The following is a 12,165-nucleotide window of genomic DNA, read 5'->3' as shown; positions in this document are numbered from 1 at the left end:
ACGCAACTCTTCCTAGTTCCTACGGGGTCTTTTATATGCTAGGGAAGCGTGATACTAAGTGCAAGCTGACATGATGCAAAAACTCGCCGTAGGAAGTTCTTTGGATACGAAAAGAAGGATTATGCTTACAGTAAGACGGTGGAAACCGAGCTGACAGCGCATTGGAGAAACATTTGGCCTACTGAATTCTCATAGAGATTTCTGGCAGAGCGACTCAGCTGTTTTTGCACAAGCCCTCAATCAGCTGCCTCAGAGAGAAGGCTCTGCATCCATCAAGAGACGATTGCATTATAACAGCGCCTCATCAACTTTCGTAGCATCATCGAGGTTCAGCTCCAGAAACCTGACTAATCTAGGTGACGCAATTATCCCGCGTTTCAAGCCACCTGCAGAAGTAGTAGTAAGCAATGCTACATTACATCGGGCTTGAGTTGGGGGCATGTGACGCTGAGACTCAGAGCTGTGTGGACCCAAGATCTGTCAATCCTGCATACGGATGGTGACATTTCTGCTGATCCTCTATGGAGGGGAAGAGATACTGACAGCTGAGGAAAGATTCCCTTTTGACTGTCAAGTTACTAAAGAGCGGGATAAAGTGTATAACGCACCCATCGCTAACAAGCTCAAGACCTGCCGCGGCATCTAGACAAACCCAATCAAGATCTAATCAGACGGTTGCTCGAAAGTGTAAAAATAGACTTATTCCAAGGTTAGTTCCAGATCATGTCCTCGACATCATCAGGTGCGCGACGCAATATCTCGTATCAATAGCACCACCTCTGCATGTCTTGATTCTCTACACCCTCATTTACCCCGATGTTGGTTGTCAACCGCCTCCACCATTCTCGAGTCCCGAGGCCTCTTGTGTTTCCCAAGACTATTCAGACGGAGCATTATCGTTTTCTGGTTACTCATGTCAGACTTAAGCTGGGCTGTGCAGTTGGTTATTTTTAAGCTTACCCAAAGAAAATGGGCCGAGGCCATCGGTTCTAGAGGCGGGTTGGGCTTATTCTTGGCTTGGCTGGAGCATCCGTCAACTAAACGGCTGGGCTTAGTGACATTTGAGAGCCTGCCGCAAAGCTGAACTTTTGGCTTGAAATTTGCACTTTGGAGCCAACATATTATGCAAATATGGATGCAAACATAGACACTTTCACAATCTGATCAGCAAAAGATACGAGAAGGATCGAGTCCTTCATCCTCTTATTACTCAAGCCAAGATTAGATTGACAACGCAGACCTCGTGAGAAAGGCGGTGGCACAGCTGACCTCGTCTCTAGCTCTTCAGCCCCAGAGCCTGGTTTCTCGAGTATGACAGTTACAACTTGCGGGATAAACTTGCCTTGGGGGCTGACCCCCTCCACCCACGATCAAGGCCTCAGCCCTGACAGTTCGGGGATAGCTTCAAATGCGCAGCAGCTAGCGCTGATCTTAGCCTTGCCTGATCAGGCGCAGCAGCTCCCAAGTTCTCGTGGAAGCTTGGGGCACCCGAAAATAGTAACTTTTTGCTAATTGACGTAGGGCATGACATGAACCCATGCTGTCTGTCAAGCTCCAGCTCAGCCTTACCAAAGGCTAATTTTGAGTGTTGGAGTGAAGTATCCCGCTGTGGCGCCAGCCACCACCATCTTTTAGAGGTGAGCCCACGATCTGGGCGATGCTGCTGAAGCTTGAATCCAGTGGCATACTATTGTGTATATAAACAACGTTTGATTCCCTCCATTCGATTAAATTTTATCATTCTCATTCTCATCATCTCTTCTACAACAATCACAACTACCTTCGCTACAAAACCGTCGCTTCCACTTTTACTACAGCTTCAATCGCTTCAACACAACTTTCTCAACCCTTCTTTCCCATATACTCTTTCATCTCTCAATATGCGCTACTCATACACTCTTCTCGCCTTTGCCGCTACGGCTCTGGCCCTTCCCACTGCAAAGCCCGCCGATGACGGTTCATGGGCTCCTGGTATGTTTGACTGATCCTATCATCCAGCGTCATACTAACAGCATCAGGAAAATACGAGGGTGGTGATACTGGCAAGGACGACGGCAAGTGGGCTCCTGGTAAGATCTGAAAATCTCTGCAGCAATTTACAATACTGATCAATACCAGGCAAGTATGAGGGCCCCGGTACCGGCTTTGACGATGGCCAATACCACCCTGGCAAGGACGGCAAGAAGGCCAAGCGCTACGATGACGGTAGCTGGCACGAGGGCAAATATGAGGGCAAGCCTCAGACCAAGTACGACGATGGCAAATGGTATCCCGGCAAATACCCCGGCGGCAAGGAGAAGCGCAACGACGACGGATCATGGCACCCTGGAAAGTACGAGGGCAAGCCTCAGACAAAATATGATGACGGCAAATGGTACCCCGGAAAATATCCTGGTGGAAAGGCCAAGCGCAACGATGATGGTAGCTGGCACCCCGGCAAATACGAGGGAAAGCCGGGAACCAAGTATGACGATGGAAAGTGGTATCCCGGAAAGTACCCCGGTGGAAAGGAGAAGCGTGAGGATGATGGAAGCTGGCACGAGGGCAAATACGAGGGCGGCGACACTGGCCGTGACGATGGCAAGTGGGAAGCTGGTAAGTCACAACATCTCCAAGCTATCAAGACTTCAAGACTAACATATCAAAGGCAAATATGAGGGCGGAGACACTGGCTTCGATGACGGTCAATACCACCCCGACCAGAAGGCCAAGCGCAATGACGATGGCAGCTGGCACGAGGGCAAGTATGAGGGCGGCAAGACTGGCTACGATGATGGAAAATGGTACCCTGGAAAGTACCCCGGCAAGGAGTAAAAGTGTTATTAAACACCTAGATGGGTTTTGGAGTTTGGGATTGGGTTACTGGTTTTGGCATTTGCATATTCTTGGCATCAAACATTCCTTCTTCTTCTTCTGATAGGCTTCAAATTGCCTATACTACATATTATTTACATAGGACACTCCTTTTAATTATTTATACTATTTCGACTTCAACAAACAGTCAATATCCGTTCGCCTGCAAGCCATGAAAGCCTTGACCTCGGAGCGCAAAACTTCTGACAGTGAGACAAGGCATCGAAATTGACTGGTCTAATATCTACTAAATCGACCCTAAATTTACACAAGTCTTTTTCTTATTTAATTCAGTTCTTAAAGTTGCTGTACAAGCTACAGCAACCCTGCAGGAAGAGTCTTATTGGTGGAGGATGTGCATGACAGGGATCCGTTGATCCTTCTTCGAACTCCGAGCCCCTCATTCATTCTGCTTACCAACTCTCGCCCGACAACAATGGCAGAACTTGTCATTTTGGAACGAACTATATCGCAGCAGATTCGCCAGGAAGACAATGCCGAACCTGCTTACCAAGAACACGACAGCATTGCTGACAGCGATAATGTTGCGGAGCCAAGTGAACAAGCTGCCGCTGAATACCCAGCGGGCATCAAATTCTGGCTGACCATACTCTCCGTGGTCTCCATCCTCATCCTTGCCAGTATAGACATGAACATAGTCGCCACAGCAGTCCCAGCTATCACCGATCACTTTCACACGGTCGCCCACGTGGGCTGGTACTCATCCGCCTTCAGACTCTGCGTCTGCGCATTCCAGTTCATCTTCGGGAAAGCATACAAACTCTTCTCTGTCAAACGCGTCTTTCTCACTTCCAATGTTATCTCCATAGCTGGATCTGTACTCTCGGGCGCTGCTGTTTCGTCGACGATGCTTGTTGTCGGTAGAGCTGTCGCTGGCCTGGGATCTGCAGGACTGTTCGCTGGCTCGTTCATCATTGTTGTTCAGTCTACTCCTCTTCATCGACGACCTGTATTTCTGGGAATCTTGGGCGCTGCTGAAGGCTTGGCTACCATTGCTGCACCGTTGCTTGGCGGTGCGCTTCAGACTCTCAGCTGGCGATGGTGTTTTTACATCAGCGTGCCTTCTGGTGCAGTTACTCTACTTCTTACCATGTTTTGTCTATCGGATGACCAGAAACCTAGCGCTGTTGCTGAAATGACGTTTATGCACAAGGTTGCTCAGCTCGACCTTGTTAGTAACATGCTTCTTCTCCCAGCGCTCACAAGCCTCTTTCTCGCTCTCTCATTGGCTGGCACTATATACCCATGGAGTAGCGGCCAGGTGGTCGGACCTCTCGTCATATTCGCTGTTCTTCTTGGTTTGTTCGTCTGGAACCAGATCCGCCGAGGCGATGCTGCTGCACTTCCGCCTCGCATCATGAAGCATCGCTGCATAATCGCGGGTTTCATCTTCATATTCTGCGTCAACAGCACAGGAGTTGTACTAGAATACTACCTACCTACATACTATCAACTCGTCCGTGGATACACGCCCGTCAAGAGCGGCTACATGATGTTGCCTATCATCATCGCGGCAACAGTCGGTTCACTCATCCAGGGAGCTGGAACTAGTGCATGCGGTTACTACACGCCTTTCATGCTCTTCGCATCCATCATCATGCCAATTTCTGCAGGGCTCATTACTACGTTCAAAATTGATACCAGTTTTGAAAAGCTCATTGCCTACACGGCACTTTTAGGTTTGGCCTACGGCATTGGGTTCATTGGCCCTCAAACAGCTGTGCAGACAGTTCTCCCAGCTGAAGACGTCCCGCTTGGCTTATCCATCATGTTGTTTGCTCAATCATTTGGTCCAGCTCTGTCTGTTCCCATTGCGCAGGTGCTCTTCATGAACAGGCTTTCTGATAACCTTGATGGCATTGTGCCGGGGCTGAATGGGACGCACATCAGCAACAGCGGTCTTACCGAGATGGCTGTCAATGTACCAGAATCTGCGATGAGACAGGTGCTAATTGCAATTGACAAAAGTCTCGGGCAGACATGGTATCTTGTGGTTGGGCTGGCTTCAGTCGCGCTAGTTGGGAGTCTGATGACGGAATGGAGATCAGTAAAGGAAAAACGCGAATGAACTGATATCCAGGTCTGCTGGCCACTACTCGACCTTGTAGTCCTGAGTATAGTGATGAAGCAATCATATTGGCCCTCCAACTGTGAAGATTCTGCTAAGTTAGAGGACTGTCGAGATGAAGGGTCGGGGCGAACGGGAGCCCTGTAAGATGGTGAGGTGAGTTGGACAATTTTGGCAAATGTATTGCTACCTTTGACAAGAACTTATTTGATCACCCAATGTTCGCAAAGTTCATGTAACAGACTGAGATTAGTGAAATACAAAATTTGTTATCGTTGTCCTCTCTACCACCTGCTACCTCCAACATGATGTGTTGGCCATCTTAATTCACGTGTGAAGCGATGATGTCCGCCACCTTTTCAGTCTGACTCAACTGCACCATATGTCCAGCACCAACCCTAACGATCTCACTACCCGCCAGGCCCGCGAACTGTTCCTGCAGCTCAGCAGGTAACATTTTATCCCCCTCGCAGATGATGTAGACACTTGGTACCTCTCTCGAACCGCAGTACTGAAGCTTGGTCGCCCATCCTCTGTCAGCTTGATGTTGAAGACCTGGAAGCCACTTGTTGGCCTCATCGTCTGAGAAGTCGCTGTAAAGCAGGTTTCTGGGGTCTTTGCATGATTGTGTACCATTTGACTCCTAGCGGGTGGTTAGAATCCGGGCGATATGTATGAGAGTCGAGGATCTTACGTGGTAGTCAAAGAACTCCATTGGCCCTTGTTCATAGCCCTCGAGTGCGACCCCAGCTGTGATGAAGACGATTTTCTTGACGCCTCCAGGCTCTCCAGTAGCCTGTCTGGCTTCAGAGGTCAGCCCTTTGAGGGCGCCACTGCCAATGAAGCCTCCAGCTGAGTGCATGACTGCAATGACACCTTCACCACCTGCTTCATCAACGACAGGGGCAAGATATTTGGCGATGTTCGCAATATCATCATCCATAGTCGGGCTGCCCGGAGGAGTCTTGCCAGTGCTGGAAATAGTCGTGATTACTGTTTTGAAGCCTCGTCCAATGAGGATGTCGGCCAGAGGCTGGAAGACCGCAGGGCCTTCATAGAAGCCGGGAACGATGAAGATTGTAGGCGCCATATTTTACTGCCAGTCAAATTGCTGTTGCAACTAATTTTGCCTTGAAACGCTCTGATTGATCACGGTCACATCGTCTTATAAGGCTCTGAGCTTTCATATTCTGACGTAAGCGCCAATTCCATAGTATGCGGCTGAATGACATGCGTGGCGTTGATGCATTTTCAGATTGATGCATCATTGGAGTCACAAATCACATGATGATCATGCATATTGGAGCAGCAAAGATTGATCACTCTGTTGAAAACTGGATTTTAACCTGCTGGTCCTCTTTGAAACGTCTTCGTTCAGAGCGAAACTGAGCATGCTCATCAACAACTGATTTCCTTGTTCTCCAAAACCGATACTTCCGGTTGGCCCCCAACTAGACGACATAATCGGTTCTCGGCACCGTCAAATACATACTCCAGAATCCCCACGGTCAGCTGAGTTACAAGATATGCCATTCGTCTGCCATCAATTGTCCCCAGAGCAGCTTGGACCGGAACTTTCGAGTCATCAGGAACATCCCTCAAACTAACAAGTATTGGCGCGTCCAAGAATGATTGATGCGTTGTGCCATCAATCTGTAGCAACAAACCTGGTCCACGCTGGTTCTTCCAAGTCTCGTTCCACGACGGACCTTGGTCACGAGAATGAGGCCTGCCAATGAGGAAGAGGGGTTTGTCAAGACCAGTTTTGACGACAGGGCCGAGCATGTCGCCGTCAAGATTGATAGCGCCCTGTATGCGGTCGTCGTTGAACAATGTTGACACAGCAGTCGCGCCTCCAATTGAGTGACCAAAGACAAAGATGCGGTCGACTTCAGTGAAGCCGAGCAAGTCCTTTGCGGTGCTGTTGTCTTGGATTTGATCAACGATGAAAGAAATGTCTTGCGAGCGAACCTATGTCAATACGAGTTAGTAATTACTTCAAGACCTTAAACCTTCAGTCAATCACCTTCGCTGATGTTTCCAGAACGGTCTGGTTCCCTTCGCCGACAACGCCAGTAGTGGAACTCCCATCTGGATACTCAATGATCGAAGCGTCGTAAGCATGATCTACTGTGATCACGACGTAGCCGTGGCTAGCTACCGACCTTGCCATGGTGCTGTACATGAGTCTCGATACGCCACGACCCGGGGAGAATATGACGACTATGAATCTGGTTTCATTCTTCTCAGCCTCTTTTGCTGAACGATTCATATCAGGGAGTCGGCAAAGGTTCAATTGCAAGTCTTCAAAAATTCCAGATGGCAAACCCATGGCTTCAGCCTGTCGTCCGAATACGTCTTGAGTTTTGGGAGGCATATATGAAACATTGACATCTCCATCCAGACAAGACTTATCCTGAGCATTGATGGGAATGAAAGCGGAGACCAGAACACGACGCTTCTCAGGACTTGCTCTGGGAGCGTAAGGATCCCATCTGGCTTCATCAGTGAGAGTTTTGATGTTCAGACCAACGCGATAAGGCCCCGAAGATACTGATGGGATCAATAGCCCGGTGGATATGGCAGCAAAGCCAGCAGTGACATTGAAAAGCTGCGTGCTAAGTCGCATGTTAGACTATTAACTTGAAAGGTGCAGACAGGCACGATGCTGAAGTAGTAAGGTTGATGAAGATATTTGGGTCTTATGAGAAAGGGACGTAACATATAAGGCGCCCCACGGAAGCTATGGAAGGCCCATGTGAGTCCTTTCGTGTAGCCTCGTATGATTGCCATCCTTCGGGTCTGCAATGTAGATCTTCTATACGAAGAGAATGGAGACACTGAAGAAGCCCCTGCAACTTGAACCATAAATAAGGGCAAAAATAAAGTATCACTCACAGGCTATTTTTAATGGTGGATCTCGCTTCCAGTATTACGTGAGACTATGGTCGCACCGATAGGTCGATCAGGTTCGCTTGCGACGCGAATGCAAAGAACTATTTCTAGACACCATAGACATGACCTTCAATCCATTAGTAAACCTGTTCAAGGTTTCTGTTCTCTCTAGAGGAGCTTGTTATCTTGTTGATAGCAGGTGTTGATCTCTGAGGAATGCGATTGCTACCCTTAGTCATACAGCGAACCCCAAAAAAGTAAGCGTGTTCCTTCATCTTAAGAGTCTCACAACACCGTGTCAATTCTTATCTAACAACAACCCCTCACTCGTCATTCACCGCTCACCAAACATCTCAATATCCAACAAAATGATCAAACTCGTCGCATTCGACCTCGATGGCACTCTCGCAGAGAGCAAGCAGGCAATCCTCGACTCAATGGGCGAAGCTCTCGCCGATCTTTTGAGCGTCGCACACGTCGCAGTCATTTCAGGTGGCGATTGGCCTCAGTTTCAGAAACAAGTCGCAAGTCGTCTTCCCGCACGAGCTGATCTCTCCAAACTCTGGCTCATGCCTACCACTGGCACAAAACTCTACACGCACAAGGGCGATGAATGGAAGGTGGAATATGCGGAGCTGTTTAGCGAGGAGCAGAGGAAGAACATCATCGAGGCTTTCAACGCTGCTCTTGACGCAACGGGTTTTCAGCCTGAGCAGACTTGGGGCGAGCGCATTGAAGATCGGGGCAGTCAGATCACCTTCTCCGCTCTCGGCCAACAAGCGCCCCCGTCCGCGAAGGAAGTTTGGGATCCTGACTTTGAGAAGCGAAAGATTATCCAAGCAGATTTGTACAAGCGACTTCCGGATTTATCTATCAACATGGGTGGAGCGACTTCTATCGACATCACGCAGAAGGGTGTTGATAAGGGCTATGGGTTGAAGAAGCTCTCGGCGGCGAGTGGGATTCCGCTGAAGCAGATTATGTTTATTGGAGATGCAATCTTTCCGGGTGGAAATGACTATCCTGCCAAGGAGCTGGGACTGCATACGGTGCGAGTGAAGAACCCGGATGGGACTTTGGCTGCTATTGCGGCTATTGTCGCGTGTTTGAGTGAGACTAATGCTTTCCATTAAGATGAGACTCCCATCAATGGTATTTCACGATTGTGAGTAAAGGGACCTCCTTCCTGCTATCAAGGAGATAGACAGAAAATATCGTTCATGTTAGAGGGCAACAGAGATGATGATACAACAAACAACGGATCCTCCAACTCGGGAGGACTCAAAATAGTCATTGTTGATACAACCCAATTGAGCATCGAACCTAAAATGTGACTCGTTCTTTCACGTGAGCGACATGACATGCGTCTTTATCATTGTGTCCGAATTGAACTGGTGCGCACCGATGCGTAATATAACGCCTAAGGATCATACCCCGATAATGACCACTGATGGAACGAAACCCTCATATAATTCAACAACAATAGACATAATTCTAGATATATAATTGTGATTCCAGAAAACTTCCCAACCTAATACTTCCGAAAGCTGAAGTTTGTTCTCCCAGCGACGGATCTAGTCATGGTCGATGCGGATCACGACCTTAGCGAAGTGCTTCTGCTCCTTCAGCCTTCTGTAAGCCTCCTTGGCATCTGCCAGCTCAAAGACCGTATCATCATATACAGGTTTGAGCTTCCTCTCATCAATGTATCGCACAAGCCCCTTGTACTGATTCTGGCTTCCCATGAGAAACCCACGAACAGTGCACGTGAACATGAGAGCACCCATCAAAGGAACGACATCGGTGTCTTGCGCAACAGCACCAACGATCTGGATAGATCCATAAGGGCGCACTGCTTCGAGTGACTGTTTGAGGGTCTCATTACCGCCGATGTCGACGATCATATCGAAGCCTGCTCCATTAGGTGTCAAAGCTCGAGCTTCCTTGCCCCAGCCAGTAGGGTTTTCGCGATAGTTGACAACGTGAGTTGCACCAAGCCTTTTCAACTTCTCCGCTTTCTCTTGAGTCGAGGTAGTCGCCACGACAGTGAGCCCAAGAGACGATGCGAGCTGCAGCATTGCCACACTGACGCCTCCAGTTCCCTGAACCAAGATCCAGGTGTGTGGTCCAATCTGTTCTTTGCTCAGTTCTGAGAGGGCATTCCAAGCTGTGAGCCAGGTGACGGGGAGAGTAGCAGCTTGGAGCCAGTCAAGAGACTCCGGTGCATGAACAAGAGCCCCTTCCGAGAATACTCCATGAGTTCGAAGCGTTCCTTTGGTACCTAGACCGAGCATGGTTGGTACATCAGACATGTTAACCTCTGCGTCACTTCCCCTCTCCACCACCACGTCCGGTGCAGGGAATGTGATGACACGATCACCAGGCTTGTAGTCTTTGACAGAAGATCCGACAGCTTCAACTGAGCCCGCTCCGTCACATAGAGGGACCATGGGTGGGGTGATGGGGCCGAATTGCTAGTCCTTTTCAGTTAATGTCGACGTCTCTCGGCATGTAGACACCTACATCTGATGTGGCAATGACGAGGTCTCGATAGTTGAGACTGACTGCATGGAGTTTGACCAGAACCTCATTTGAGCCGAGTTCATCTTGAGATGGAATGGGCACATTGTCTTCGTACTTGAGCGACGTCTCAAAACCCTGCTGGTCATTAAGAATCCATTGTCTTACCATGATGGGCTGTTCTGGGGATGAGGAGGTGAAATATCGTTATTGAAATAAAAGTATGTAGTTGGGGCTGAACACGAACGGGGTCCTTGTGTTTAAATACTTGATTCCGCATAGATGGATTCCCTTCTTGTTGTTTACTCAGCCAGCGGAAAGTTGCGGATGTGCGGGGCGTGATAACAAAGCAACCCGCAATCCAGAGCGGAACGATCCCCTGAACTTAAATCATCATGTTTTTCCTCCACTACGCTGCTTATACATTAAGGCTTGGCGAAACGCTGGTCCAAAGTTTCTGTGTTCTGCTCATCTCACCCAGATCGTTCCGACTTCCACCTTTCCATCCTATCAGGACCAATATCTAGTTCCATCATACATAGCGCAAAGTCATCAATATCGCTGGGAGACATATCCGCCATGGCCTTCTCATGGTCGTTCCTGCACATAAAGCCTATGTTGCTCTCTGCACACATCTTTGTCCAAGTAAATGCCGACGTCGCCTCCCAAAGTCCCTTTCTCGTGGTGATGGGCAAGGTCCCGTAACAGGGACCAGATTCGGTTTTCAGAAGCTCATAGCCTGACTGAAGGCCCATGGATACACACCATGTCCTTCGAATAGATTCTGACAATACCCACGAATGCCAGAGTAGTTGTTCAGGAGAGAACTGGCCCAGAAGCAGTGGTAATGTGAAATATTGAGGACCTCGGTTCGTGAGATGGTTCTCCATGATAATAGCCCCACTAGCTGTTGCCTGAAAAGCGCCAGACATCATTTCCTTCGTCCAATCTTGTAAAGTCTCAAGATGCTGCTCAGCTCTGTGACGTTGACGCAGATCACCGTCCAACAGGCGGATCGTGCAATAAGCCAGAAGTGTTTGGACACGGCTTAGGCTTTCTAGGATACTTATTTCGGTGCTTCTGCTGCCCTCATATTCCAATAACTTCTCAGCCTTCTGCTCTGCGATCCGAAGCACCATCTCATTGGTCTCCGGTGATCTTGACAAATATGAAGACAGTGTTGTGAAGGCATCGCCAATGCAGTCGGGAAGACTATTTCTGTATAGTTCCTGATGTATAAACACGTTACTTCCGGTTCGGATCCAGTCGCTCAGCCAATCTCTTGTCTGATATAAAAGTCCCCGAATCATGTCCGTCGTGAGATGCGCCCGATTCGACTCTCGAATCGGAACTGTCCTCCAAGAATCTGGATCAAGAAACCAAGCCACCTTCAAATCTTCCAACGAGATAGTCCCAGGAGTGTTTTGGTGGTGCACATGATTATCCACTCCTATGTCTACCAGCTCAAACGAACTGCCACCTTGTCCAGGCTGCAACGACTCTGCTCCCGGGGAGACTCCCGCCGGAGACGCTTGCCCCCCATAATTCTGTGTAGCTTGATAGACAAAGGTGTTAGGTAAAGGCTCATAGAGACAATCCAAGGCCCGAAGGTCACAACGGCGGCACTTGGGCTGCTGCTTCGTGCACTTTCTCTTGGATAATTGGCATGCCTTGCAGGCTTTCACTTCGTATCGGGTCAAGCCTAGGCAGCTCATGATTGGGTTAGCGGGGAAAGACTTCGGAAATTTTCTGATGTTCACAGTAAACACATGGTTGTTTGCGGATGGTGAAGCCTGCTTATAGATCAG

General features: G+C 48.9%; 6 protein-coding genes across 6 annotated transcripts; 3 read left to right on the top strand and 3 right to left on the bottom strand.

The window, feature by feature from the left end:
- Nucleotides 1-1,880: 1,880 nt before the first annotated feature.
- BKA55DRAFT_597948 (uncharacterized protein) lies at nucleotides 1,881-2,814 on the top strand (the record flags this gene model as incomplete). Its single annotated transcript, XM_046196145.1, has 4 exons — nucleotides 1,881-1,971; nucleotides 2,019-2,069; nucleotides 2,119-2,595; nucleotides 2,648-2,814. The coding sequence occupies 4 exons, from the start codon at nucleotides 1,881-1,883 to the stop codon at nucleotides 2,812-2,814; spliced, it is 786 nt and encodes a 261-aa protein (XP_046044765.1).
- Nucleotides 2,815-3,274: 460 nt separating this feature from the next.
- BKA55DRAFT_579770 (efflux pump antibiotic resistance protein) lies at nucleotides 3,275-5,126 on the top strand. Its single transcript, XM_046193910.1, has one exon. The coding sequence runs from the start codon at nucleotides 3,290-3,292 to the stop codon at nucleotides 4,940-4,942; it is 1,653 nt and encodes a 550-aa protein (XP_046044764.1). The 5' UTR covers nucleotides 3,275-3,289; the 3' UTR covers nucleotides 4,943-5,126.
- Nucleotides 5,127-5,264: 138 nt separating this feature from the next.
- BKA55DRAFT_522538 (Alpha/beta hydrolase fold-1) lies at nucleotides 5,265-6,032 on the bottom strand (the record flags this gene model as incomplete). The annotated part of the gene is made up of 2 exons (XM_046188588.1): nucleotides 5,265-5,585; nucleotides 5,637-6,032. The coding sequence occupies 2 exons, from the start codon at nucleotides 6,030-6,032 to the stop codon at nucleotides 5,265-5,267; spliced, it is 717 nt and encodes a 238-aa protein (XP_046044763.1).
- Nucleotides 6,033-6,222: 190 nt separating this feature from the next.
- On the bottom strand, nucleotides 6,223-7,841 carry BKA55DRAFT_579767 (Alpha/Beta hydrolase protein). The gene is made up of 2 exons (XM_046193909.1): nucleotides 6,969-7,841; nucleotides 6,223-6,913 (listed from the first exon to the last, which is right to left on the bottom strand). The coding sequence occupies exons 1-2, from the start codon at nucleotides 7,569-7,571 to the stop codon at nucleotides 6,341-6,343; spliced, it is 1,176 nt and encodes a 391-aa protein (XP_046044762.1). The 5' UTR covers nucleotides 7,572-7,841; the 3' UTR covers nucleotides 6,223-6,340.
- A 94-nt stretch (nucleotides 7,842-7,935) lies between these two features.
- Nucleotides 7,936-9,257, top strand: BKA55DRAFT_579764 (HAD-like domain-containing protein). Its single transcript, XM_046193908.1, has one exon. The coding sequence runs from the start codon at nucleotides 8,206-8,208 to the stop codon at nucleotides 8,968-8,970; it is 765 nt and encodes a 254-aa protein (XP_046044761.1). The 5' UTR covers nucleotides 7,936-8,205; the 3' UTR covers nucleotides 8,971-9,257.
- A 154-nt stretch (nucleotides 9,258-9,411) lies between these two features.
- BKA55DRAFT_667112 (uncharacterized protein) lies at nucleotides 9,412-12,131 on the bottom strand (the record flags this gene model as incomplete). Its single annotated transcript, XM_046197811.1, has 4 exons — nucleotides 10,896-12,131; nucleotides 10,782-10,800; nucleotides 10,361-10,520; nucleotides 9,412-10,311 (listed from the first exon to the last, which is right to left on the bottom strand). Exons 1-4 carry the CDS (start codon nucleotides 12,070-12,072, stop codon nucleotides 9,412-9,414), a joined length of 2,256 nt encoding a protein of 751 aa, XP_046044760.1. The 5' UTR covers nucleotides 12,073-12,131.
- Between the last annotated feature and the right edge of the window lie 34 nt (nucleotides 12,132-12,165).

Source organism: Fusarium redolens, assembly GCF_020744475.1.
Source record: "Fusarium redolens strain MPI-CAGE-AT-0023 chromosome Unknown BKA55scaffold_17, whole genome shotgun sequence".
NCBI lineage: Eukaryota > Fungi > Ascomycota > Sordariomycetes > Hypocreales > Nectriaceae > Fusarium > Fusarium redolens.
The sequence above is the reverse complement of the archived record's forward strand: the minus strand, read 5'-3'. Positions and strand labels throughout refer to the sequence as shown.